Below are 26,376 nucleotides of genomic sequence, written 5' to 3'. Positions count from 1 at the left end.
GTACATGACTGCAAGTTTTCAGTATGAAGAAGAAGAATTGGTCTTTCATGTATGAAAGCTATTTTTTTTTTTTTTGGGGGGGGGGGGTGGAGACAAAATTACTATTGTGGCTGTTTACAGGGAACCTTTCCTGGTGACCTATTGGTGGTTTTGGGGTGGTAGGTCACAATTATTCCTTGAAATGTTGTGCACTGTAGTTACACCAGGGTCCCGTTATTCAAACGTTAGCGATTGATGGCACGCTTGATTATGCGATTGATTGCGCATTGTAGTAAATGGAAGCAATCGTTGAAAAATGTTCTATGACCATTGTTAAGCTTTCTTTTACGGGACCCAGGTTTCTCAGTGGTGACTTCTGCAATAGAGTTGACTGTATATTATTTATTTCATCACCAGGAAGGGGGGGGGGGCTTGGTGAGAAAACCGATTATTCTATTTTACTTATATCATAATGGCAGTCTAATGATTTGTAAATGAAATTCTGAGGCGGACGGAATTTTTGTATGAATGAGAAAGGATGACCCCAAACTAATGTATTTTCCCCAAACCACGCCACTTGAATAACATGGATATAATCGCGGGAAGGAAGTTTCTTCAATTCTCTAAATATTTACTGCAGCATAATGCCAGAGGGTTAACTCGTCTATGAACCACAAAACTAATTATGTCACAAAAGTATACTGTATATGGTATCTTGTTTCGATATTATTTCTTTAAATATCGGTGGACGCCTCCGTCCACACTTTAGTGCAATCTATGCATCTAATTTATAATACATATTTATGCGTATGTCGCGGTAATCATTAACACACTGGCAAATATTTATCTACTTACGCGACGCGAAAGTTTACAAATTGAAGGGTTGTCAATCCAAAGTTCAAGGGTGGTTATCTAGACAATTCCATTTGTTTTGTTATGACCACCTTATTCAAATACTAATGTGTTCTCTTTTAATGTTGTATATAATATATCAATAGTATACTGTATTTTAATCTTTCATTAATCAAGTTAAATGAAGTAATCATGCATGTGTATAACATGTTGTATTGGATTTCAGTACATATCTTGGAGAGGTTATTTCACCACATGTCAAATAACCTTCAGACGAAGCAATAATGGAAGACAGACGCGTCTCATTTTGAACATAAGTTGTACAGTGTTTCATCACAAACTTACGTTCAAACAGTCACAGGCTACTGTTTTTCAACGTATACCGGTAAAAAAAATGGAAACAGAATAGCCATCAACACTGTAAAACTGTCCAATCAATACTCGAGAACCTGAAATATTTCATTTTTTAAGTTAACAAAGAAAATAGTTTTCTGCTCAGTTATCTGCTCTTATCACTACTATAAATCGATAACGTGAGGGTAGTCAGTCAATATCATTACTACTGGATATTTGAATACAATAAAACTTCGACAAGCTTTGTATTGTTTACACGGTTTGAATAATTGAAATCATCGTGTGCATGATGGTGACAACAGTGACTTAATTAAGGGACTGGACGATTCAGCTGTACTTCTTTCACATGTATTCTCTTGAGGACATACGTGAGGACAGGGTAACATTCACCCGGAGACCAAAGCACTTTATAGAGTTCAAGTTTCTAATGCAGCAGGTTCAGACGAGGCAGATCTTTGTGCTCATCCACCTCTGGCCTACTTGTCATTCCTAAAGTTTCAAAAACTTGGGGAAGGATCATTTGCTTTTGCATGCCCCACTTTGTGGAATAGTCTTCCTGAAGACATACAAAAAATGTACCTCTGTCGAAACTTTCAAAAATCTTCTAAAAACTTTGCTATTTAAGTCGGAGCTCTTTTTGCGCCTTGAGCACTCTACAGAATGGATTTGGCGCTTTACAAGTCTCATTATTATTATTATTAATATCTCGACGCTATATGAGACAATACAGCCTAAATATCGGTCAGCAAGCTATTTAGCAGTATGGGTGACGTGGTTCAAAAATTACAAAAAGCGATATCGGAAGGAGATATTGAGGAGGTAAAGCAATTAATCGACAATGGTGCTAGCATAAACCAGGCAGACCAAGATGGAAACACGTGTTTACACATTGCAGTAAAGAACGACCGGAGGGATATCATTGAGTATCTTATCAAACATGGAGCTTATGTCGAAACGACTACGCCAGAGGGGCAAACATCCTTACATCTTGCTGCTTCACAAGGACTTCTTGAGGTAATGAAAATTATTCTCAGTCATGGAGCTGAAGTGAATAAAATGGGTGATGAAGGTCGGACTGCATTACACATCGCAGCTCAGAATGGTCAGCTTGATATCTCCAAATATCTCATCAGTCAAGGAGCTGATGTGAATAAAGGAGATAATGAAGGTCGGACTGCATTACACATTGCATCCCAGGATGGTCAACTTGAGGTCACCAAATTTTTCATCAGTGAAGGAGCTGAAGTAAATAGAGGGAATGGTGATGATTGGACTGCATTACACTTTGCAGCTTGGAATGGTCATCTTGATATCACCAAATATCTCATTGGTCAGGGGGCTGACGTGAAAAGAGGGAACAATACAAGATGTACTGCATTACACATTGCAGCTTACAATGGACATCTTGATGTAACCAAATATCTCATCAGCCAAGGAGCTGAAGTGAACAGAGAGGATAGCACTGGTTCGACTGCACTACAAATTGCTGCTGAGAAAGGCCATCTGGATGTCACCAAACTTCTCATCATTCAAGGGGCTGAAGTAAATAAAGGGAATGTTAATGGTCGGACAGGATTACATCTTGCAGCTGCGAAGGGTCACCTTGATATCACCAGGTATTTAATAAATGCAGGAGCCGAAGTGAATAAAGAAGACAGTGATGATCAGACTGCATTGCTCTTTGCTGTCCAGAATAGCCACGTTGGAGTCATTGAATATCTAATAGGTCAAGGAGCTAAAGCCGACAGGGTAATCGCTGATGGTTGTGCAAAAGTACTCTCTGCTGTTCAGGATGGTCACTCTCGAAAAGCTACTCTTCTCCTTGCTCCAGAAGCACATCCTGAATTAGACGACATCCACGGAGCGACTCCTCTAGAGCTGTCTTTGTTACTTGGGTATCGAAACATCGCTAAGATTTTACTCACATGTTCCCCGTCTGAGGTAAGCTATCTATGATAATATCCTTTTTTAGACTTTAATGTTATGACACATATGGTTAGTCGCGTGCATTTGAGTGTCCGAAAGTCCACACACACAGCCTCAACACAGGGAACAGTGGTTTGCATGAACGTAATTTTGCATAAATCCGGCTATATCTTTATAACTATTAATAATCTGACACCAGATTGATAATAGTGTCAAAATTTTATCTAATTCCATTGATCTGGAGTAAATATTATTACAATTAATTCACTATTTACGTCTCGCTGTTCATTTCAAAATGTCCATGTTCACAACTCTTGCTATGGCAAACGGTCTGAAAGCACCCATATTGTCGAGACCTGGGCACATTTGTTTCCCCATTGGAATATCCCTAACGGTCAAAACGGTCGAGATTTATTGTCATCTCAATGCTAAATAAATTACCTACAGTTTGATGTATAATACTTTGGGACTGGTACAATGGTTACATCTTATTATCCTCCCAAACTTTGAGATCGAGAAGGCAGAACAAGGCATATTTCTGTGTAGAACGTCACGTGACCAACGTATGGTAGTTTCCGTTTGAGGACACTTTTTATTTGAAACAATTAATACAGTCCAAACAAAATTAATTAACACATTTAATGTTGAAGGTAACAATGTTTTTGTACTGTTAAGCTTTGCCTATTGATATATATAATATAGCTACACTCTAAAAAGTATTGGTCAAAATGACCAATCTGTTGGTTAATATGTGTCCGACCGATAAAATTGGTCAAAAGCAACCAAATTATTGGTTCAAATCGAATAAAAATTTTGGTTGATATTGACCAATTTCATCGGTCGGAAACATATTAACCAACAGATTGGTCATCCTTTTATCAATCATTTTTAAGAGTGTACTGTTTGAGGAAGCAAATATCGAATCCTAAATTGGTTTTGATTTACAGTAGGGTCTGCGTAAGTTTACATATACTAGCAAGCTAGCACCGTCTGATACGTAAACCAAATGAGCGAACATGACCGAAACTAACCATTATGAGGAGGTAAATATAATTTTACACTTCTAATTACCAAATTCAACCCAGCTTGCTCCATCGTTTTTAAGCATGATTTAGACACAACTCATCAAACATCAAATACAACATCCCAACATTGAACACAACATGAATAGTCAAACATAAATTGAAAACATCAAATAGATCAAACACAACATTAGACACATAATGCAAGCCATATTTCGATTTGTCTACCCTTAATGAGATAAGTTTCGGACATTAACATCGTGTACAAAGGAGATAGTCGTTACCCGGATGATTCTACTGCGATTTTACAATTAATATCTGTCCAGGTCACTAGGAGTTATCTTCATCATGCGATACAAGGTGGTCTTACCTCTGTTGTTGAGTATCTAGTCAATCATGGAGCGGATCTCAATGTCCAGTCAGCAGACGGTCAGACGTGTCTTCATAAAGCAATCAAACTTTGCGACAGGACGGAGAGAAAAGTGCAATATAGTGACACACTAAGAAATGTGAGTAGCATTCAACATTGTCAGCGTACGAATAAACCAACCATGTGCAAGACGATTATCTTTTTAAATTTCGTTGTTTAATATAATAATCAACGTTATCTATTATAAACCTTCGTTTTTTGGGACTGATCCCTCGATGTATCCATAATTCTATCTAAAACTTATAATTGATCTCAACTTACCAAAATACGTAACTTGATTCATGTGGGTGTGTGTGAGTGCATTTTTTTTATTTACTTATTTATACATTGATTTTTCTATGAAAGGTGCAAGAACTTTTGTTTACATGTCATTCTAGAATGGACACTCATAATAGTTTTCCTTCAGCTCCTGATTAGGTATGATTCCCCAACTCACCCCTTCCCAAAAATGATTGATAAATAAATAAAAAATATTAATGAAATGATAATTCAGCGCGCTTGCGCTATTAAAAAATATCAAATGACAAAATATTTATGCCAAAATGTTTCAGTACTCTCTCAATCGAGATCTAGTGTGTTCACATATATAAGCCTACATTATGTCTGGTGGCTTGAGCTTTGGGCATATTTCTGGCATGTTTTAGATTTCTGATGAATTTTACGGTGGAGAACTTGCTCCTGACAAAGCCTTAGTGTTCTATCTCCTTGACAACGGAGCCAGGATAGATGTGGAAGACAAGTCAGGTAGACTGCCAATCCATTATGCCAAGGATGAATTGGTCAGACAGATGATATTGTCAAGGTAAGTTTTCATACTTAAATTCTCATTTGTAAAACCTTATGTACACACATGTACTTAATCGTTCTATACACAATTCATATACAAAACACAGACGTGAAAAATCCTATAAAAGATTTAAAATATCTTCGATGACTGATTTTATATCAAATCCCCCATGTACTCTATTTTAAAACTAAATAATCTTTTAATTTTGTCATAAAAAGCAGGACTGTTCTGTTAATTTCTAAAACATTTATCTATTGTAATTTCTGTAATCGATAATGGGCGATTCCAAACTAGAACTTCAAAATATCACAAATTTCAACATGCTTTCAATAAGTCATAAGTAGTGTAATATTTTACTATGATACCTAAATTTTATGAAAATTATGAGTTTTAACCGAACGTAAAGACAGATATAGTTTTAATTGGGGACACAATGGAATTTTAAATTTTCAATAATTTTGCTCATTGAATAGTCAAGTACAAACACTGCCTGAAACAATTATTTGCAAAGCAAGAGAAGATTGAAAATATTGCAGGTCAAAAGAATAATATATCATTGATGGTTCCAAATAATATCTACAACATTTTCATGATCCATAATAGGGGTAGCCCTATTATTATTTTTCAATTATTATCCTATTAAAAGTTGTCCCGTACGACACACAATATAATAATGCATTTAATTGCAGGATTTGGATTCAGAAACCATAAATGGTAGGCATATTTGAATTCATTTAATTGATTTAACATAAAGTGAACTGAAAAAGTACTTTGTTTATCTCCATAGAACATGAAATAGGTGATTCTAAACATTTTAATTGATTTCATGTAGGCTTATTCTTTTGTGATTCCCTTCAGCTAAAGTGGTGATTTTCACTGATCAGAGCAGGTTAATTTTTTTTCATTGAGCATGAAAAGAAAACCTTATAATTATTTCATTCTAGCCTGAAAGATGACTTCCTCTTGCATGCTAATGAGGAATTATTATAAGATGTAAAAGAAATACATATCAATCATCATGATCATCTATTTGTACTTCCCTGATGATCAGTATTTTTATATACAGTATTGAAATTCCTTACTTTTTTCAAGTTGTGAAAAAAAATCTGGAAAATAAGACAAACCATATGGTTTCATGAAATGCAGATGGGTTTGAAAAAGAAGAACCGCATTTCTTTAGAAAAAAAAATTGTGGAAGTACAAGTGACAGTTGTGACATATATCATGTAGATATACATTTTATATAAAAAATTACAACATCTTTGCCCCATAATTTGCACAAAGTTTCATTAATTCATTGTTTAAATAGTGTTTGGAAATCATCAATTAAAGGGGAATCCAGCCTTGGCCATAGAATGTTGTGTTGGAAAGGAGAAAAATGAATTAAACAGAATGGTAAAAGTTTGAAAGAAATCGGACAAGCAATAAGAAAGTTATAGCTGCTTTAAAATTGAGATCACTAATACCATGTAGATATCAAATTGGCTACTGGGTAAGTAAATTATGACAAGTGGCAAGGATAATTTTCCCATAGGCCATGTACTTTATTATCAGGGATTTGTGGTTTTCTCCTAATTCATTCATTCATTCATTTATTGATTCCACTTTTAAAACAAATATCATAATATACGTAACAAATGTGGTCATAAACATAGTGTATCAATGATAAAATTAAGTATCTAACATAAGTTTTTTTTTTAAGCATAAGGTACACTACAAATGTAAAAAAAAAGTGAGGAAACCTAAATAAAAAGCAGAGCTTGTAAAAAATTAGGCTCCCAATGGGGGAAAAATATAAGTTGTTACTTTGAACGAACAAATGTGGAAACGGAATACATATTTATTACGTAGATTGTTTTACACAAATGGTATCGAATGGCATCAGGTTACCAGAAAAAGATGAAATAGAAAAAAACCGAATAGAAATAAAAATAGCAAAATAAAAAGAAATTGGAAAACGACCAAAAAGACGGGGGGGGGGGGGTCAAGGGATATAAAGCGAAAGAATAGACAAAATTAATTAATTAATTGCAGTCATCAGTACGATCCAGCATTGTACCTCTCCAAGAGGTATAACTTGAGCTTGCGTTTGAAACAATTGAGAGATGGGCTTTCAACCAGTTCCTTATTAAGGCTGTTCCAGAATTTGGGTCCTGTTGTAGTAAAGGTGCTATTAGCAAAAACGGTTCGGGCTTGTGGGAGATGGTAATGATTAGCTTGTCTAGTTGAATGGGAATGTACAATGAAATTGCGTTGAAATAATGGCGCAAAGGCATCTGGTAAATTGTCATTCTTGAGTTCGAACATAAATATGCCAAGGTTGTACAAATATAAATCAGATATTTTTAAGATTTTGCAATTATAAAAAAGGTTGTTTGTATGGGCCCGAAATCCAGCGTTATTGATTATTCTTATAACACGCTTTTGGACAATGTTGATTTTATCCAAGAGGGTTTTGGAGCTATTACCCCATGTTAAAATACAGTAATTGAAGTAGGGCAAGATTAGAGCAGAATAAAGTATACGTAACACATGAAAGGGTACAAAGTGTTTCAGTTTGTTTATCACACCAGTGTTACGAGATAATATTTTACATAAGGAATCAATCTGTACCTGCCACGTTAGCTTACTGTCGATGTATATACCTAAAAATTTGGTAGAGTTAACCTGGGAGATGTTTTTGTTATTTATAAGTATACTACCGGGTAAAGTGGAAAGTGAGTTGCTGAATAGCATAAAATTAGTTTTATCAACGTTAAGGGACAATTTATTGGCCTGTATCCAATCGAAAACAGCTGTTAGTTCAGCATTAATGATATCTAAAAGAGTATTGGGGTTATGATGGGAGCAAAAAATATTGGAGTCATCAGCAAAAAGAATAAAAGATAACATCGAAGAGGAATTTTGTAAATCATTGATATATAAAATAAAAAGGAGCGGGCCTAATAACGAACCTTGTGGGACTCCACATCTAATGGTTTGAGAAGTTGATTAATTACCCATTCCCTAGGGCAGTAATCTAAATATAACCCAGGTAGTATATTGTTTAATGTCCTCATGAAAGAAAAATAAAATTTGAAATAAAACTTTTGGGGAAAATGACATTTTAGCCATAATATGTATTGAAGTACATGGAAGAGTAGTCCTTGCCTTACATCACTATGACATCACATAAGCGGCCAATTTGAAGTCTCCATAGGTATAGTGATTACCAATATTTACACATTTTAAAAATTCATAACTTTCTTGTTATTTGTCCAATATTGTTCAAACTTTCACCTATCAACTTGTCTGATTTTCCTTTTTCTTATAAAAACAAGTTTTTATTTGGGTAGGATTTCCCTTTAATTCCCTAAAATATAACTTCATACAAAACCTCAAGTTTTTCAGCTCGTAAAAATGCTGTGAACACTTGTACATTTCCCATCATGAAAAAAATTATAACATATTGCTCCCAATTGTATATATTGAGGTTACTTAATTATATTGTCCTGAATGACTACTTATTAAAAGATTTTTCATAAAAAAGGAAAAAAATTAGGGGCAATGCTCCTTCTGATTGATAAAAAGTTATTTTTTTTAAATTCAGGCTGCCCAGTACAACTTTTGTACTGGGCAGCCTGAATAAAAAAAGGCACGCAAGTGCCTGTACAACACACAAGTGTCCCGTACGACACATTATTTTGTTTATGATATATTGACAGAAATATTCATCTAATAGCGGTTTCTAACCTAATGAATGTCTTAGTTTGATAGGATTATCATTATCATCAGCCAAATAATGTGATTGAAGAAGTCAAAGTGACATAAAGTAAGAAAGTTTGGCTTCAATTTAGAGATGTCCCGTACGACACATTTTGAATGTCTCGTACGCCACAATGTTCTAGAAAATTATAATTTGCTTTATTTATTCATGAATGTTTATTTTGCTTTCTTTTATAAATGTGTTTGTTCTTGGGTAATTGAGTGTCAATTTGAGTTCAATTTCTATGAAATTTATCTGCCCAACTCACAGACTTTTGAGTACAAACTTGAGGTTTCTAAAAAAAGTCACATTTTCTGCGTCTGTACGACACATTACTATTTTAAATCTTTATTATACAGGATGTGAATTCAAGTCATGTTAAGTCTTGGTTTTTCTAACACTCTGGTAGTACTTGATGATCACCTACAGTTAATGGAATATTTTTTGCCTTTTCTTGTCAAAAACTGTCAAATGCTCTCTAAATGTCCCATACGACACGTATGGAATCACCCTAATGTTAAAAGAAATACAAAATTGAATTAACAAAAATATTTTTTTTCCCTCATTACACGTCTCTCGACGTATATTTCTTCCCTTCTAATCCGAATGAAGCATTAGTATAAGAAATGCTTTCAGCAAATGTAAACATGTTAAAAAGAATCAAACAAACAAATGTCTAGTGAACGTATTTTTAGGGCAAACCAATATTACATGGGGAAAAAACATCATCAGTGAATGTTGGGGAAAAATTATCATTTTTTTCTTATTTTTATTCTAAGTTAATTCAGAGTAAAAAGGTAATTGCTTAATAAACTAATGATAACAATGATGATATCTATGCGAAGTGTCTTTTAATTTCATGTACACGGATCGAATAGAGCGAGAAGAATACTACGTTTGTTAGGCACTCGGAATTGTTAATAATAATGATGATAATAATAATGATAATAATCATGTGAATCTGTAGAGTGCTCAAAGCGCACAAAGAGCTAAGAGTTCAATAAAAAGCCTCTTATGTGTTTATGAATAAGTTTATCTGTATTGAAAGATATACTTCTCATATTTAGAATGATAATTAATAATTTGTCATTGATATTGGGAAATATTACTTTTTCAGATTGAATGCTCTCGAAGACATAAAGTTTTATCGAGGTAAGAAGTCCCTCACATAAATGTCAAATGTTGATAAAGCACTATTATCACCATTATCATAATTAGCCTTAAAGCCTGTGTATAGCTTTGGTAAAGGGTCAATAATGTGATTGATTATCGAATATCATCTAATATGAAAGTCTTACTGAAGCGTAGAGACCGTTGGATATTTTTCCAACTGCACTTCTCTGAGAAAATTTCAAATATTCAAATCTTCGATACATAGCGCCCTCTCTCGGTGATGCTTGTTTTAAATTAAAAAAATCTTATAAATTTAGTGATTAGATATCCAAAAGTTACAGACAAAGAACGTATCTTGAAACTTTCAGCCCATTCCATGATTTGGAATAGGATTTAATTGAAAGAAAAAAAAACACAGATATTTTAATTTGATCGGGTGACCCGATCAAGTTAAATTTCCATGTGAAATCGCAAAATTTTTCCTGTAAAACACATTTTCATTTTATATCCTCCACATAATAACTGTTATAAGGCATATCCATTGATATTAGCTAGCAATGATTTGGAATAGTAATAGGTGCATTTTGGTGGATTTACCAAAACCATACACAAGCTTTAAGGCATTACAATTATTAGAATTTTGACGGCTATCAATCCAGATATTCCTGCCACTGACAGGAAAAAAGATCGAATAATATTAAACTTTTTTTATCACTTTTGTTTTGCTACTATGTACATGAAAATCCAATTAACCCTTTCTTTAAATAGAGTACTAAAACTGTGCGGACACTTTCTTTCAATATTTCGAATGTACATAAGAAAATAGCGGTTTATATGATTTACTATGATGTATTTTTGTCCTTTCTATTCTTCTCCTCATTACAAACCGTCCACGACACTGTTCTGGTCGTACTCAATCATATGACCGGGTTTGTTCATTAAATATATATACACAACAAAAAAAGTAAGTCCCCCCTAAATCAAACTGCTGTAACTTTTGAACCGAATTATTTTGAGATATATTTCAAGGGTGGTTTAATACACTCATTAAGCAACTCCTGGGGAAATATGAGATTGATCGGTTGAGTCATGCATGAGTAATTAAAGATTGAATTAAAAATGACCATTTTTGAAAGTCACAAGAGTCGTTTTTCAGATTGTGCAAATACAAAGTTGGGCAAAAATTGTTTTTAGGTGAACTAATAGTATTATGCTGTTTTACTATCCATCATTTAACAATTTCAGACCAAATTTTGATATCGTATGTTCATGGTTGAGTGAGCACGATGTATTGCAGGGGCTGCGGAAGCGGGGAGGGGGGCTGGGGGCTTCAGCCCCCCCCCCACTTTTTTCCAAAAGCAAGTACAAAATGCAATACGATTGTGATTTTTGGCATGGTCAGCCCCCCCCCCCCCCCACTTTGAAAACTGCTGTGCGGCCCATGTATTGTGACGTGTCATCATGGGGTTTTTGGGGTATTATCTTTTACAACTTGTTAGATCATGTTAAAATTTGAAAATGCTGATGTCTCCCCCGATTATAGGCCCCTCCCCCATTTAAAATTCTGGATCAACCACTGTTCTGTCCATACATTCAACTGATCCTGAGAAATTGTTAGGAAAAGAATACATTTATGTTATGCAGTATAAAGAGTATTCATTCCTAAATTTTCGAATGTGCTCGCTCAACCATGAAATGGCTAAAGTTCGGAAAGTGTTCGGTGATAGAAATGAAGGATGATAAAAACAGCAATTAAAGACACCTTTCCAACCAAATTTGCCCCAATATTCACTTTATTACCCTTTAAAATGAGTCTGTGTCATTGAAAATACAAATTTTCCCACTTTGATGCGTGCTCACTCATCCATAAACAAACAAATCGATTTCATTTTTGCACAGAATTCTGCCCATAGGTTGATAAACATTACTGCCAAACGACATTGCTAAAGACAGTCTTGAAAAAAAGTTCCACCATATTGAATAAGGGGTTTACGTATGCTTAAACATATGCACCCATAATGTACACAAGTCTATGAGAGAGGAAGTCAAAATTTTAACAAATATGAAATGAGGGTTTGTTTCATGAACGGTTTTTGTTACTTCTGCCAACAGTTATTTCATGAAACTTCGCACATGGCTTCAGAGTAACACTATCCAAAATGTGCGCACACCAAAATAACCATTCGATTCGGTAGAGAGTGGGGCCAAGGCCTTGAACTTTCTTCTCATTTGCATAATTTTCGAATATTGTGTGCTCACTGATGCATTAAACATCGGGATTTTCATGAAAATCAAATCAAATGAACTGTGCAAGGAGTTGTGTGACAGATATCCATAGTTACAAATTGCAGTTTTTCCAATAACGTAAAAAAGAGCTCATCACATTCCACATGTTCATCAAGCGTAATGTTTAATTTGACAACTTTGAATCATTGAAGCATGTTAATTGGTCATGAACATAACAAAAAAGTTGAGAAAAGATCATTTTCAGTTAGAAAAATGAAGCAATAATTGCCTACGATATTTGAAAATCGCATTTTTTGTTTCCAATAAATGTTCATTGAACCGTGAAACGGTGAATATTGTTGGAGATAGTCTTCCCCAAAATAACTGTCATCATATTCTAGCATTTTTTATTGAAAGAAATGTGTACAAATCCAATTATAGCAAATTTGGACATGAGTTTATTCAACCGTGAAATTTAGCTTTAAAAGTTGTATCGTCTTTTAGAAAGTACCCTTTCCAAGCCTTCTGACTAGTTTTCATGATGGGAATGTGGAATTAGTTCCAATAACAATGGAATCAAAGTCGTGATATTTTGCTTGTGACTTTTGAAAAGTGACATTTTTGCCTTCTGACGGTGCTCACTGAAGCATGACGTACGATACATCCACAACATGTACTCATAGGGTAGCTTATAAAATTACCTACACGCTCATGTAAAAATATATCAAAAACTCGCATTGGTTCGGAAATTATTGATGTTTGTTTAGGGGGGACTTACCTTTTTTGTTGTGTATATATATATATATATACATGTATATCTATATCATGAATCTCCACTTTAAACGAAATCAGCATTCGAATTTCTATCATAATAATAATAATAATAATAGCGGCATATTTACCCAGGGTAGCCACTTCAGTTCCGAAAACTGTTCTCCCAGCGGGCCCTGCTATTATTACCCCGCTTTAGCACGGCTACCTTGATCATGGTATCAAGTTTCTGAGGAATTCGAAGTCTATAACACCGATTATTCAAGGGTTGCAAGTTTGACTTTAAATGTTATTCTAGAGTTGTATGGATATATCTTGATTTGTTTTAAAAATATATATTTCTTACTTACTGTTATTACACAAAGCTGAAAAAGAAGCTGGATCTACTGCAAGTCGCGTCAGAGTCGACGAAAATATCTCCCAGGGTATTTTACAAGAGGACCATGGCTTGTCAATGTTCATCCCACCCAATGCTTTGCTTCAGGGAGAATCACAAGAGATCACACTAACCCTCCTTCGAGACCTTCCAAGCGTAGACATCCAAGATGATGAATCCGTGGCCTGCTACGGGATCAGATGTGATCCTCCAAACATGGTATTCCTCAAACCCGTTAAGATTAGGATACCACACGCCACGCTAATTGCCAACCCAGCCGAAGTAAAGCCAGATGTTGTGTCACATGAATGGGATTCGGTGAATGGTAAGTTTATAGTGAGGGTAAAGTTTTACAATATCTGAACATCACTTGGATCCATAAAATGATGAAAGGAATTTTAAGGTAAATTTTCATTAACAATTACTAACTTGATTTTACTTTTACTAACTTCACGCGAGCTAAGTTATTTAGAAAGGCTAAGAAATCGACTGTCCTGTAATAAAAGGAAATCCGGATTTAATAGTTAGGTAGTTTGATTGATGGATCAATTGATGATTTATCACTACTTTTTATTCATGTTTTGAATTTATCATTTGTTTGTTTCTGTATTTTACCAAAGAGGTTAAAGGAAACCAAAACCCAAGAAGAGAAGCAATCTTATTGGAAAGATTACAATGAGAAGAACAATTTAAAAAAAGTTTCATCAAAATCGGTTATGAAATAAGCAAGTTATTGACAATTAAAAAGTCTTGTTGTACTTACTATGTGGATCCTCAAATTGGCAAACGTGCTTCAAAATGGCTGATTTTGTGGACAACTCTCCGTTTGTTTTGTACACATATTTTCAGATTTTCCCCTTTATTTTACATATTTCTTATTATCTCCTCCTAACCTTGACATATATAGTGTGGATTATATTTTCCCAAGACATATATTGTGCTCAGAAGGAGGCAAGATGCAATTTGAAAGATAAGGAGGAAAATCTGAAAATTTGTGTACAAAACAAATAGAGAGTTGTCCACAAAATCTGCCATTTTGAAGCACGTTTGCCAACTTGAGGATGCCCATAGAAAGTACAAGAAGAGTTTTCAAATTCCCATAAGGGATGAGAGCAAAAATATCACAGCATTCCCCCTGCAGGCTATCCCTAAAGCACGCCCCAATTAAGAACCCCATGCCCCCTGCAGGCGGTCATCACTTGCTCTTAAACATAATCCGTCATGCCCACTGCGTGCTGCCGCTATTAATCTCTATAAATTAATCCACCATTCCCCCTGCAGCCTACCACCGGTCCTTCCAAAAAATAATCCGCCATGCCCCCTGCGTGCTGCCGCGCAAAATTTTTCCAAATTAATCCACCATTCCGCCCGCAGCTTGTCACCGATTGCTCTAATCCATCATGCCTCCCGCGTCCTGCCGTATAGATCTGCCATTCCACCTGCATGCTACATATATATCCTGGGGCCCGTTTCTCAACTAAATCGGAGATAGTGACGTAATAAATCATCATCTTGAGCGTCCACATGCGATTTTTTGTAATTAAATTAATTATTCATAACTTCCTTTTCTCGGGAATTGAATGCTTCATGTTATAAGTATATAAGATGCATATTTTACCTCTATTAGTTTTCTTAGGTGTGTTTTTCAATTCATATCAGAATAATTACAGTCTTATCTTAATTTAAGATTTGACAATTATACTATTTTGTGACTAAGGCTACGTCTGAGCTGCTCTTTCTATCGATAGTATCGTTATTAATGGATTCAAGTTTGGAATTCTTTTAATTCTCTCCACGGAGTGGAGAAGGTGCATACATCGTATGCGAGCATGGCAGGATCCGATGACCGGGGTAATGATATCATTATGTTTAAAGCGCTAAGAGACGTCGTTACGACGTGATAAGTTCCAGATAAATGCGGATTATTATTATTGGTTCATTCCTTTCTGCATAGATTCGATTTCCGTTCATTTATTTCCGACATTGAATTTTTATGTAAAAAATGATATCATGTCCATCTCACAATTTTCCTACAAAGTGCTTGAAATATAGGGCTTAAATTCACCATTTTTCAGGTCGGAATATCCAATATCTTAAGATTATGGTTCTCGTTCGCCTCATCGATGTCATGATAAAAATGTATAAAGAATGCCCAGATTCTAGGTGTAATCTGAAACACGTGCCCTCATGTCTATTGAGATACGCAGCATGTTCTGTGTTAAAAATATTGTCAAGTTTTAGATCCGAACACCAAAAATTTCGTTCAAGTTTGCGTTTTGGACACGCATTATTACTGTAGGAAGGCTACCAAGCACTCATCCTCTTCATGATTTGCAAAACATAATAGATTATCAAGTTTTTAGGTCTAAATCTCGATGTTTTACCCGCTTGCTTTGCGCTCGCATCAATTACCTATCCTGTTTACGATTACAATAAGTGCTTAGAATTTCCATTCTTCAGGGAGAAACAAGTAAAAAAAAATCGGCTCGCCCTTTGCGCTCACATTATTTAATTGTTGAAATATGTAACGCTCTGATCTGAAAATTTTGTTCAGGATCACAAACAAATTTTTGGACAAAATAGATAAAATTTGAAAAATAGCTCGCGCTCGCAATATTTGAAATATAATTATACTTATGTTGATTTATATTATAAAGCTAAGAAGTGGTTAACAGGACTAACCCTTCAAATAAACAAAAAAAAGTCAGTTTAGATCGGCCAATCCGATATGGCTAGAACCCCCTGTTGCACCCACAAATGTAATAACGCCCACAAATGTAATAACGCCCACAAATGTAATAACACTTTACCCACAAATGTAATAACGCCCACAAATGTAATAACACTTTACCCACAAATGTAATAATTTTTGATCGCCCACAAATGTAATAATGACTTTACCCACAAATGTAATAAATTTGAAGGGATTTTTGGCGAATCCGTTCTAAACTAAAATCCTATAGTAATGCGTTCATATAGCACAAAAGTGCAAAGTCTTTTTTTCAGACCGGGTTAATAAAACATCAAAGTACAAGTCCAAAGTCTTTCTTCCAGACCCGGTTGTTTCAAAATTATAATATAAATCCAAAGTCTTTTTTCCAGACCCGGTTGTTTAAAAAAATATAATAAAAGTCCAAAGTCTTTTTTCCAGACCCGGTTGTTTAAAAAATTGTGATACAAGTCTAAAGTCTTTTTTCCAGACCCGGTTGTTTCAAAAATTATAATATAAATCCAAAATCTTTTTTCCAGACCCGGTTGTTTCAAGAATTTTAATAAGTCCTAAGTCTTTTTCCTGACCCAGTTATTTCAAAATTTATAATTTAAGTCCAAACTAAGATACGATAATGATATTCCTGTGGAAAAAATGGGAATCGAGCTTAGTCTTTTCTCCAGACCCAGTTAATCAAAACTGGTGGAATTAATGCCTTTGTTGTTGTTTCAACTTATACGGTGTATATTGTGAATATATGCACTAAGAGTAAATTGAGAATCAAGCGTAGTCTTTTCTCCAGACCCGGTTGCCTGTTATTTTAACATTATGAATAACAGTTTAAAAACAGTATAAAGACCCCATAATCTTATTAATGCTGGATATAGCGTAGTCTTTCAGCCCAACCATTTTTTTCTTTAAAAAAACGCTAATAGTAAGAATTAAAAAAAATCAAAGTCTAAGACCAAACAAACCTTCAACCTAAGAACCTGTTTTAAAAGAGGTTTAGAGTGTTGTCTTTATTCCAGACCTAAAACAGTTACAAAAAAATCTTCTAACATAAGACCTTATATATTCTTATTCTCGTGGAATAACTCGAGTTTTAAAACTTACTCTTTCCTCCAGACCCGGCTATTAAAAAAAGTAACTGAAAAACTTCGAATCTAAGACCACATTTCCAAAGTTTCACCCAGTAAAAATATGTCCTTTTTTAAATAATACTACTACCCCTACAAAACTATAACGCGTGGGTAAAGCAGACATCCTTTCTCCAGACTTGGTTACTATTTGAAAAATAAAATAGTTTTTACAAATATTCTAAAACGAATACCCAATAATCTAATTACTGTGGAACAACATGAAGACCGATTGTCGAAGATCGACTTTCCTCCAGACACAATTATTTCAGGAATAAAAAATCAATAAAACTCAACCCCCAACAACGAATCTCAGAACCAAAAATCCTCCAAATTAAGACCATGCATGTAGAAAAGCACATGTTTAGAGCGTTGTCTTTATTCCAGACCCGGTGATTTAAAAATGATTTAAACAATCCTAAAAACAAAAGACTCATATTCTTATTCTTGTGGAATAACACGAGTATTATGCTTAGTCTTTCGTCTGGACCCGGTTATTTAAAAGATAAAGAAATATTGAAAAAAAATGACAGCTGAGACCAATCTTCAAAATTAAACCCACTTAAAATGCTTTGGGTTAGAGTGTTGTCTTTACCCCTCACCGACGTATATTATAACTTTTGAAACGACCGGGTCTGAAAAAAAGACTTTGGACTTGCATTATAATTTTTGAATTAACCGGGTCTGGAAAAAAGACTTTGGACGTATATTATAATTTTTCAAACAACCGGGTCTGGTAAAAAGATTTTGGACGTATGTTATGATTTTGAAAAACCGGGTCTGGAAAAAGACTTGGACTTGTACTGTAATATTTCATTAACCGGGTCTGGAAAAAAGACTTTGAACTTTTGTGCTATATGAACGCATTACTATAGGATATTAGTTTAGAACGAATTCGCCAAAAATCACTTCAAATTTATTACATTTGCAGGTAAAGTCATTATTAAATTTGTGGGTAAAGTGCATTATTACATTTGTGGGTAAAGTGTTATTACATTTGTGGGCGTTATTACATTTGTGGGTAAAGTGTTATTACATTTGTGGGCGTTATTACATTTGTGGGTAAAGTGTTATTACATTTGTGGGCGTTATTACATTTGTGGGTAAAGTGTTATTACATTTGTGGGCGTTATTACATTTGTGGGCGATTATTACATTTGTGGGTGTAACACCCCCCCCCCCCCTAATGGAGAAGGCTGGATCCGCTGCTGGTATTGGCATGACAATTTCTTTTATCATTTTCTTTGTTTTCTCCAATATTGTAAGATTGTCTTGACTTATTCATTCGTCGGATTTACGGCTTAATGTTTTATGTTAACTGTCGCAAAAAGCAAACATATGTAGACAATTAATACATCGCAATATCGACAATTTCGATTGCAAAAACTGATTTTTTTATGCAAATTCAAAAACATTATAAAATACTATAAGGCATTGCATCCTCAAAGCACCATATCGGTGCAATAATTATTTGGGTTTTTTTCATAAAGGATTCATAATTTGAATACAACGGTGTAATGCTGGTTCTTGAAACACTTTCGCTCACGTTGCGATCGACTGGCATACGAACTGATGGAAAAATTGCATTTTGCTCATTTCCTGAAAGTTTGCTAATTGAGGTTCAACATTATTGTTCAATTACTCATAATGAAATTTTAAATAATTGCATGGAATTATTTCGGATTAAAGGTAAAATCGTCATCGATTGTACGATTGCTACGACGTTATCATATTCTGGATTTCATTTCATTTTGAGGGTTGCATATTAATAGATTTAAAAAACTGTATGGTTTAGATAATAGTGTCTTACTACGTTTTACTTGAAAAATCTGGTCACATAAAACAGCCGTTAAGTGCACGGGCTGTGGCCTTTACAAACATTTGATCATCCTTATTCTCCGTTCAGTTTGTTCCTTCTTTTCTGCCAATCGCCCCCCCCCCCCCTCCCCACTTCAGCTCTTCGATCAACTCCGTTCTCCGTTCAGTTTTGTTTCTTCCTATCTTCCCATCGCCCCTTCCCCTCTTGCCTTCAGTGTCTCTTTCTTATAATAGAAAATAATCTGAAGCAATTAGGCCTGACAAACAAAAGTGCTGCCATTAAGGTTGAAGAGTTGAAATAAAATTAACCTTTGATTGGCCGAAGTGAAACGTGCATGTATTAACAGTGAAAAGACAGTCCATTGTTTTCGAGATTAACGCGCCCAGGGTCAGAAGTCTCTCTCATTCTATTCAACAGAGACCTAAGTAATCATTCTTTTGAATACACGGTGCTCATTGATGCCAGCAATGTATTCAAACGTTAAACGGCGTGTTGAGATAATAATCAAAGCATTATCGATTTTTTTTGGCTTTCTCATATAACTCTGTGTTATGTGAACTTCGACGCACTCAGGGTTCATTCACGCGTGTACATTCTCCCCCTTATATATACCCCCTTTACCCCCTCCCCTCTCTCTCTCTACCAACTTTTATTTATGTGATTTCGTAGAGGTTTTAAAAATGCAAACCAACTACATATAAAAGAAAATGGACGGTCTTAAACACGTTGAAGCTAGGAAATGATATCACCCGATGTCGTATTAAAGAGATCGAATGCTATATCATTGGTACATTAAAACTGCCTTGGTATTTACTGAATTGATTTATGTTATAACGACTTCCTTAATTTTTTCAAGTATTCAGTTTGTAACTTTTTTCAGTTTTAAGTAAAATCACTTATTTTCTTTGCAGCGATTTTCTTTAAGTAAATTTACGCAAAACAATCACAGTAATCGATATGATCTTTGTAGGTACGCCATCGGTTTATATTCCTACAAATAAAACAATAAGAGGTTCCCAGAACCTAAACAACATTTGAATTCAGATATGAGTGACTACTTAATATTTCTCTTTCAACAAAATATTTATATATTTTGCAAGCTTTAATCCAAAGAAAAATAGATTTGGTGACTGTACATGCCACTCCCGTCCTCTTCGTGAGGACTACCCCCTTGTGCATATCAAGAAACACCCCATACGGCATTTCATCGGGGGGGGGGGGGGGTGCTTTAAAAAGGCATTTAGGCAAATATATATTTTAATTATTTTGTTCCCGTGTTGGTAATTTTAGTTGAGAAAAATGTTTTTAAAGAGGATTTCTAAGATCATATAGGCTATAATAAGCTAGCAGGAAGAAAATATTTGTAAAACTGGTCTATTCAAATAATATTATTTTTTAAGAGGGTATACTTGGCCCAATAAGACAAACATATTTTATGTATATTTATACATCAATTCAAAGTGCCTTAATAAATAATGCAATTGTCTTCGTCCAACCCCTTCCCCTCGATGTTAATATTTCCTACAGGAAACTCTGAGAGCAATAATATAGACCTATCTATTGACAGGAGGTGGGGCTGAGAATAACCGAAACAAAAGTGATAACCCTTGCTTAAACGACGCGGAGCGTGATTTATTCAACAGTGAAAAGACAGTCTATTGTGTTAGAGATAAACCAGTGGTCAATTAAGGATAAGAAGTCGCTCGCATTCTATTCAATAAAAGCGGCAACATGAAGACACGACGAACCCAACAAAACGTTGATTTGAATAAAAAGAGCAAAATCCAACAAGCCTAACGTTGAAATGTTCATCGAAATCGGATGCGAAATAAGAAATTTTGACAAATTCACTTAATTTCTCAAAACAGTGATATGTACATCCTGGTTGGTGTATTAATGCAGAGACTGATGACGTAATACACTCACTATTTCTTGTTTATAGGCCTATATATGAAATAAAAAATATTCTATTTTCTATTCTATTCATTTTTTTTTCATTCAAAATATTTTGTTTCTCAAAGTGGGAAGGGGGGGGCACGGGCCGGCCGGATTATGAAAGTGAAATGAATATAATCGAAATTAGCTGTAACAGCTATTTAATATAACAGCTATTTAATACTGGAGAGAGAAATTTGTGATTTCCACTTTTAATACATACTTAATTCGTTTAGCATGTTTGGGGCTACTCACCAATCAATGAGTAGTTAAGAACAATTTGTTCAGAAGTAAAAAAAAATAATGGAAGTGTATTTAAGAGCATTGCTTTCTTTTTCTTTGCGAATGAAAGGGGTCGTAAGACATGCTAAGTATCCGAAATTAAGTTCAAATTGGAACCCATTTGTTTCTTATTTGCATGTCCACGAGTATAGACCGAGATAATTGCTTGGCAACTGCTGGCGAAGCGTGAGGGGGGAGGGGGACTCAAGGGTAATTGCATACACCGCAATGTACTTTACGCCCCCTCCCCCGACAACGTTCATATGACCCACTGAAACTTTTGGAACATGTTGCTTGTATTAAAAAGTGATGAGGTCATAATCGCAGTATCTAAGTCCTCTTACAAACGAGCATTGGTGTTTTGCGTTTTTAAGATTTTGTAAAGGACTTGGAGTGCCCATTATTGGCAGTACTGCCGCTTTGATGTATTGATTTTTTTTAGAAGTTCCAGGATTTTCGACAGGACACAACCATAATAACAGCGTCTCAAACTACCCCCAAAACAATGAAAATGTTTACTAAAGTCTTACGAATTGTATATGAGGGTGCCGTGAGCTGCACTAAAGACAATCTTTCGACTACAAAAAGTATTGTTACATGGTAACGTTGGCCGAAAAAAAAATCAGGGCAAAAATCCCGAGAAGTCTTCGGCCTTTCCATAACTGAAAATCATTTTGTTTCTCTCAAACGTCTTTAGTTTTTATGAACCTTTGTGACCATAAAATTTAGTCAGTGGTTACTTTTGCACCATCTGATTTGAAATCGGAAGTAATTGAGTTCTAAACGTACGCCATTACGAGAAAAATGGGGAAAAACGGAGTCACTTCATCTTTCTCTCTTTCTACTTAAAGAAGACCCGAATTATCATGCGTCTCTTTGTGGAAGTAACCGGGGAAGAAATGTCCTCTAGAGCGACATATTTACTCAAGGTTGCATTCATTCATTTTCATTAGGTTAAGAATGTATTTTGATATGCGTTTCGACATGTCTGAATGTATTCATTCCATCCACGATTTATTTAGTTTATAGAGCGAACAAGAACCCCCAGACCTATCCACTTTTCGATTTAGGCTTATGAAGGCGACATAACATTATTTATTCATTTTTAGTTATTTCGAAGCATGCGGCGCAAGCCGTGGTCAGCTGGCAGTGCAGTGGCCAGGGAACGGGCGTGCATGGAGCTGAAGGGCGTGTCACGGGCGTGAAATGAACTTGCACTACTAGTAATGTTAATATGGCGGGAGAGCTGCCTCCGGCATGAACTAACATTGAATGTATTTTTACTTTGACACCATGCCGACTGCATGCTGAACGGGTAATTACCTAGTAGTTAGTGTCCATGCTGGCTGCGTCCGGCATAGGGGATTAATTTGAAAATGCACCGCGATCTTACCCCATGCCGCCTGCGTGCTAAATGAGGTTGTCGTAATGCCCATGCAGGCTGCATCCGGCATGGGGGATTAAACTGAATCTCGCCTTGCTTTGACCCCATGCCGCCCGCGCGCTGAATGGGGCAATTACTTGGTAACGACCAATCATGCTGGCTGCATCCGGCATGGGGGATTAATTTGGATTACCCCATGCCTCTAGCGTTCCCCCCATGCCCCCTGCAGGCTTCACGCTATAATATTTTTGCTCTCTTCCCTAACTTGCTTATTTCTTAACCGATTTTGATGAACTTTTTAAAATTGTTCCTCTCATTTTACTCTTTCCAATAAGATTACTTCTCTTCTTGGGTTTTGGTTTCCTTTAACAGCGAATGCATTTTTTATGACCCCAAACCCAGATCTCCCACGAAGTTCAAGAAGCAGTTCATCCAACTCTCCAGACAAGCCACCATACTGCAAGGTCTACAAGAGACACCTTGAGCTGTATATTGACCACAGTGCTGAGTGGTGGGTTCTTATTCCTCTTGAGCAGCATGTGATTAAACACCGATTAATATGCACACCGTATATTCCAGATACAATAACAAGAGGAAAGGAGATTGATGTCCACCTTCGTCTTCATATCGATATTCCTGGAATGGATGTGGTAGGTATACCAAGTCCGACGATGTCAGAGGGTATGCAGGGGCCGCAGAACGCTTTTCTAAGTGGCGGAGTTGGGGGGGGGGGGGAGGCTGACCACTCAAAAATTGCAATTACAATAGTCATTTTTAGGTTTTTGTACACGGTTTTTTAACAAATGTTGAGGGGGACGGAAGCCTGCCAACCCCCTGTTGTATTATGGTGTTTGACTCAATTAAAGAGACTCGATAGACATTCTGTTTGGTAATAAATGCAGCTACATCGTGACACCATTTATTATGGTTTTTATCCAACAACGTAGAGGGCGTACTTCTACAACATCTCCCTCGCAATATTTTTTTTAAAGATGATCACTGATCATAAAATGTAAACATATATTAAAAACTGGTTAACATCAAATCCTCAGAAACTGAACTTGTTACTGTCAATTGGCAGTCTGTAAAACTGTATGCACTTTGTTAACTTCACCAGAAAACCCAATTGTGCATATCTTACTTTGAGGGTATACCTCTGAACTATTGTTCTTTTCCAGTCACAGGCATGTATACAGAATTATGATAGAAATTCACTTTTCCAATTTACGTATCAATATACACATGAATAATCGGAATTTAGTGCGATTTAAAACTTTCTTCCTGTATTGATCAACTAGACTTACTTAACAATAAGTAAATGACATTACTCCTTATTTTCTAGATGTCCAAGCTCAGTGCATACATGTACTTGTCTAGCACACAATAACACCACTTAATAATTACAGTAGTGTCTCCATTTTTTTAGTTTCCAACAAACAAACTTTATGATAACAATTCTGAACAAAATGGCAACTGCCAACTCTTTTGTCACATGCTTCCAAAAGTGACGTGTATTGAAAAATAACAATAAGTAAATAACATTGAATTACTATTTAACGTAAAGGATACTCGGTCACATTTCATCCAAGGCATACTTGCATGCCCCTTTTTTTAGTGTGTTTCTCTATTTTCATTTATTTTATTTTATTGTTATTACTTCTTCTTTTTTTTGTTCTTGTTGAGAATTTGTAAAGTTTCTGTATCTGTCGTATAACAGCATGAATAATAAAATGAAATGTGTATGCCAAAACACTTGCATCATCTGTATGCTTGTTTCGATGCTCTTTTTTTATCCGATTCTTACATCATGAAATTAATGAGAAATTCCAGTAGTTGCAGTTAACACTGATTTCATGAGAAAATCTGTAAAACAAGGCTTAATTGCCAGTATATCATCGAGGATCTAGATCTGGTACAGTTACATTAACTGGACTTTGTGAAATCTTGAAATCTACGCTGAAAAATGTTCACACCGAAAATCCCCAACACAGATAAGCGCACGTGGGACAAAGTATAATTATTGCTTAGGGCGTCGGGCCCGACACCCTACCCGAATCCCGTGCTTATTTGCTGATTTCTCAGCAATTACACAATTTCTTCCAGAATCCTTTGGCACATGCTTTTTATTTATACAAACAGACACTTTAGTGGTCATTTCATTGGATTCTGTACGAACTCATTTTGATATCGTTACCAAAACTAGCATCTACCTTTAACAATAACGAGTGGGTTTCTTACTGATGCGTCCAGATCGCGTTCTATAGTGGTCTGGTCTAGGTTCTGTTTGGGGGTCTAGTAATTGGTCATGCGGGTCCGGTCCGTCTGGGATGTTCCTGTCTGTAGCCGTATTCATCGAAGAGAGCGCACCGCCAACTGGCTCAGCCAGACACGGCAAATATGGAGCATCTCTCAATTGAACCCTATTTCTTCTAAGCTGCTTGCCATCTGGGATGGTGACTATGTATGACCTGGCCTGCGGATCATTACATACTCTTGTCACCTCTGGTGGAAACCAAGTCTGAGTATCTTTGTTGCGAACACGAACTTTTTGCCCTACTCTGAGCGGCTGAAGTTCGTTCTTCCAACTGCATCATAATTGGCCTTCATGCGCTCTCTACGCTGCTCCAAGCGTTCTTGGTTCTTATGTCCTTGATATGTGGTGTTAGAATCCAGGTTAGCAGGTAATAGTGTCCGGACTTGACGGCCAAACATCATTTCTGCCGGGGATGGAAGATGTGCATCTACCGGAGTACATCGTAGATTGAGTAGAGCGGCAGCAGTACTTTCTCCAGTTGCCTGTGTTTTCCGTATGATCCCTTTGACTGTTTGGACCGTGCGTTCTATCTGTCCATTAGACTGTGGGTACCTTGGTGAGGAAGTCAGGTGTGTAATACCCCATTCCTTGCACATGTGCTGAAAAGCTGCACCAACAAACTGTGAAATGATCTCTGTAGGAGATCCTAGAAGTCCAAAGATACCAGTAACAGCATTCGCCACAGCTGCACTTGTCGTGGATGTCAGTCGATGTACAACTGGAAACTTGGAATGGTAATCTACTATCAGTAGATACTGTACTGTATTCAGCTCAAACAGATCCATGCCAACCTTGGTCCAAGGGGTGATAGGTACCTCATGAGGAATGAGTGGTTCCTTTCTCTGCTCTGGCATTCTTTCCTGGCACTGATTGCACAACCTGACATTCTCATCAATCTGGCGATTAATGTTGGGCCAATAGACTGACTGGCGTGCCAAGAGCCTCATCTTCTCTATACCTGGATGCCCTTTGTGCAATTGCTGCAGGATATCCTGTCTCATGGATTGCGGAATAACGACCTGCCGGCCTTTGAAAAGGACACCTCCAGACACACCTAGTTCATCACGATATGGCCAGAATGGGCGAATATCATTCTGAAGTTCCTGAATGGTTGCAGGCCAACCTTTGTGAGTGAGTTCTTTCACACGCTCTAGGATGGGATCCCTGACAGTCTCCCTCTGCAAAGCTTGCTGTTTTACACATCCGAAGTGGAGA

At 36.1% G+C, this 26,376-nt stretch overlaps 1 protein-coding gene across 1 annotated transcript; it reads left to right on the top strand.

The window, feature by feature from the left end:
* The first annotated feature begins 1,947 nt into the window (after positions 1-1,947).
* On the top strand, positions 1,948-25,369 carry LOC121421173 (ankyrin repeat domain-containing protein 50-like). Its single transcript, XM_041615832.1, has 7 exons — positions 1,948-3,126; positions 4,460-4,642; positions 5,208-5,365; positions 10,213-10,247; positions 13,571-13,906; positions 23,220-23,358; positions 25,282-25,369. Exons 1-7 carry the CDS (start codon positions 1,948-1,950, stop codon positions 25,367-25,369), a joined length of 2,118 nt encoding a protein of 705 aa, XP_041471766.1.
* The last annotated feature ends 1,007 nt before the right edge of the window (positions 25,370-26,376 follow it).

The sequence above is a fragment of the Lytechinus variegatus genome, chromosome 9 (genome assembly GCF_018143015.1).
Source record: "Lytechinus variegatus isolate NC3 chromosome 9, Lvar_3.0, whole genome shotgun sequence".
In the NCBI taxonomy this organism is placed as follows: Eukaryota; Metazoa; Echinodermata; class Echinoidea; order Temnopleuroida; family Toxopneustidae; genus Lytechinus; species Lytechinus variegatus.
The sequence above is the reverse complement of the archived record's forward strand: the minus strand, read 5'-3'. Positions and strand labels throughout refer to the sequence as shown.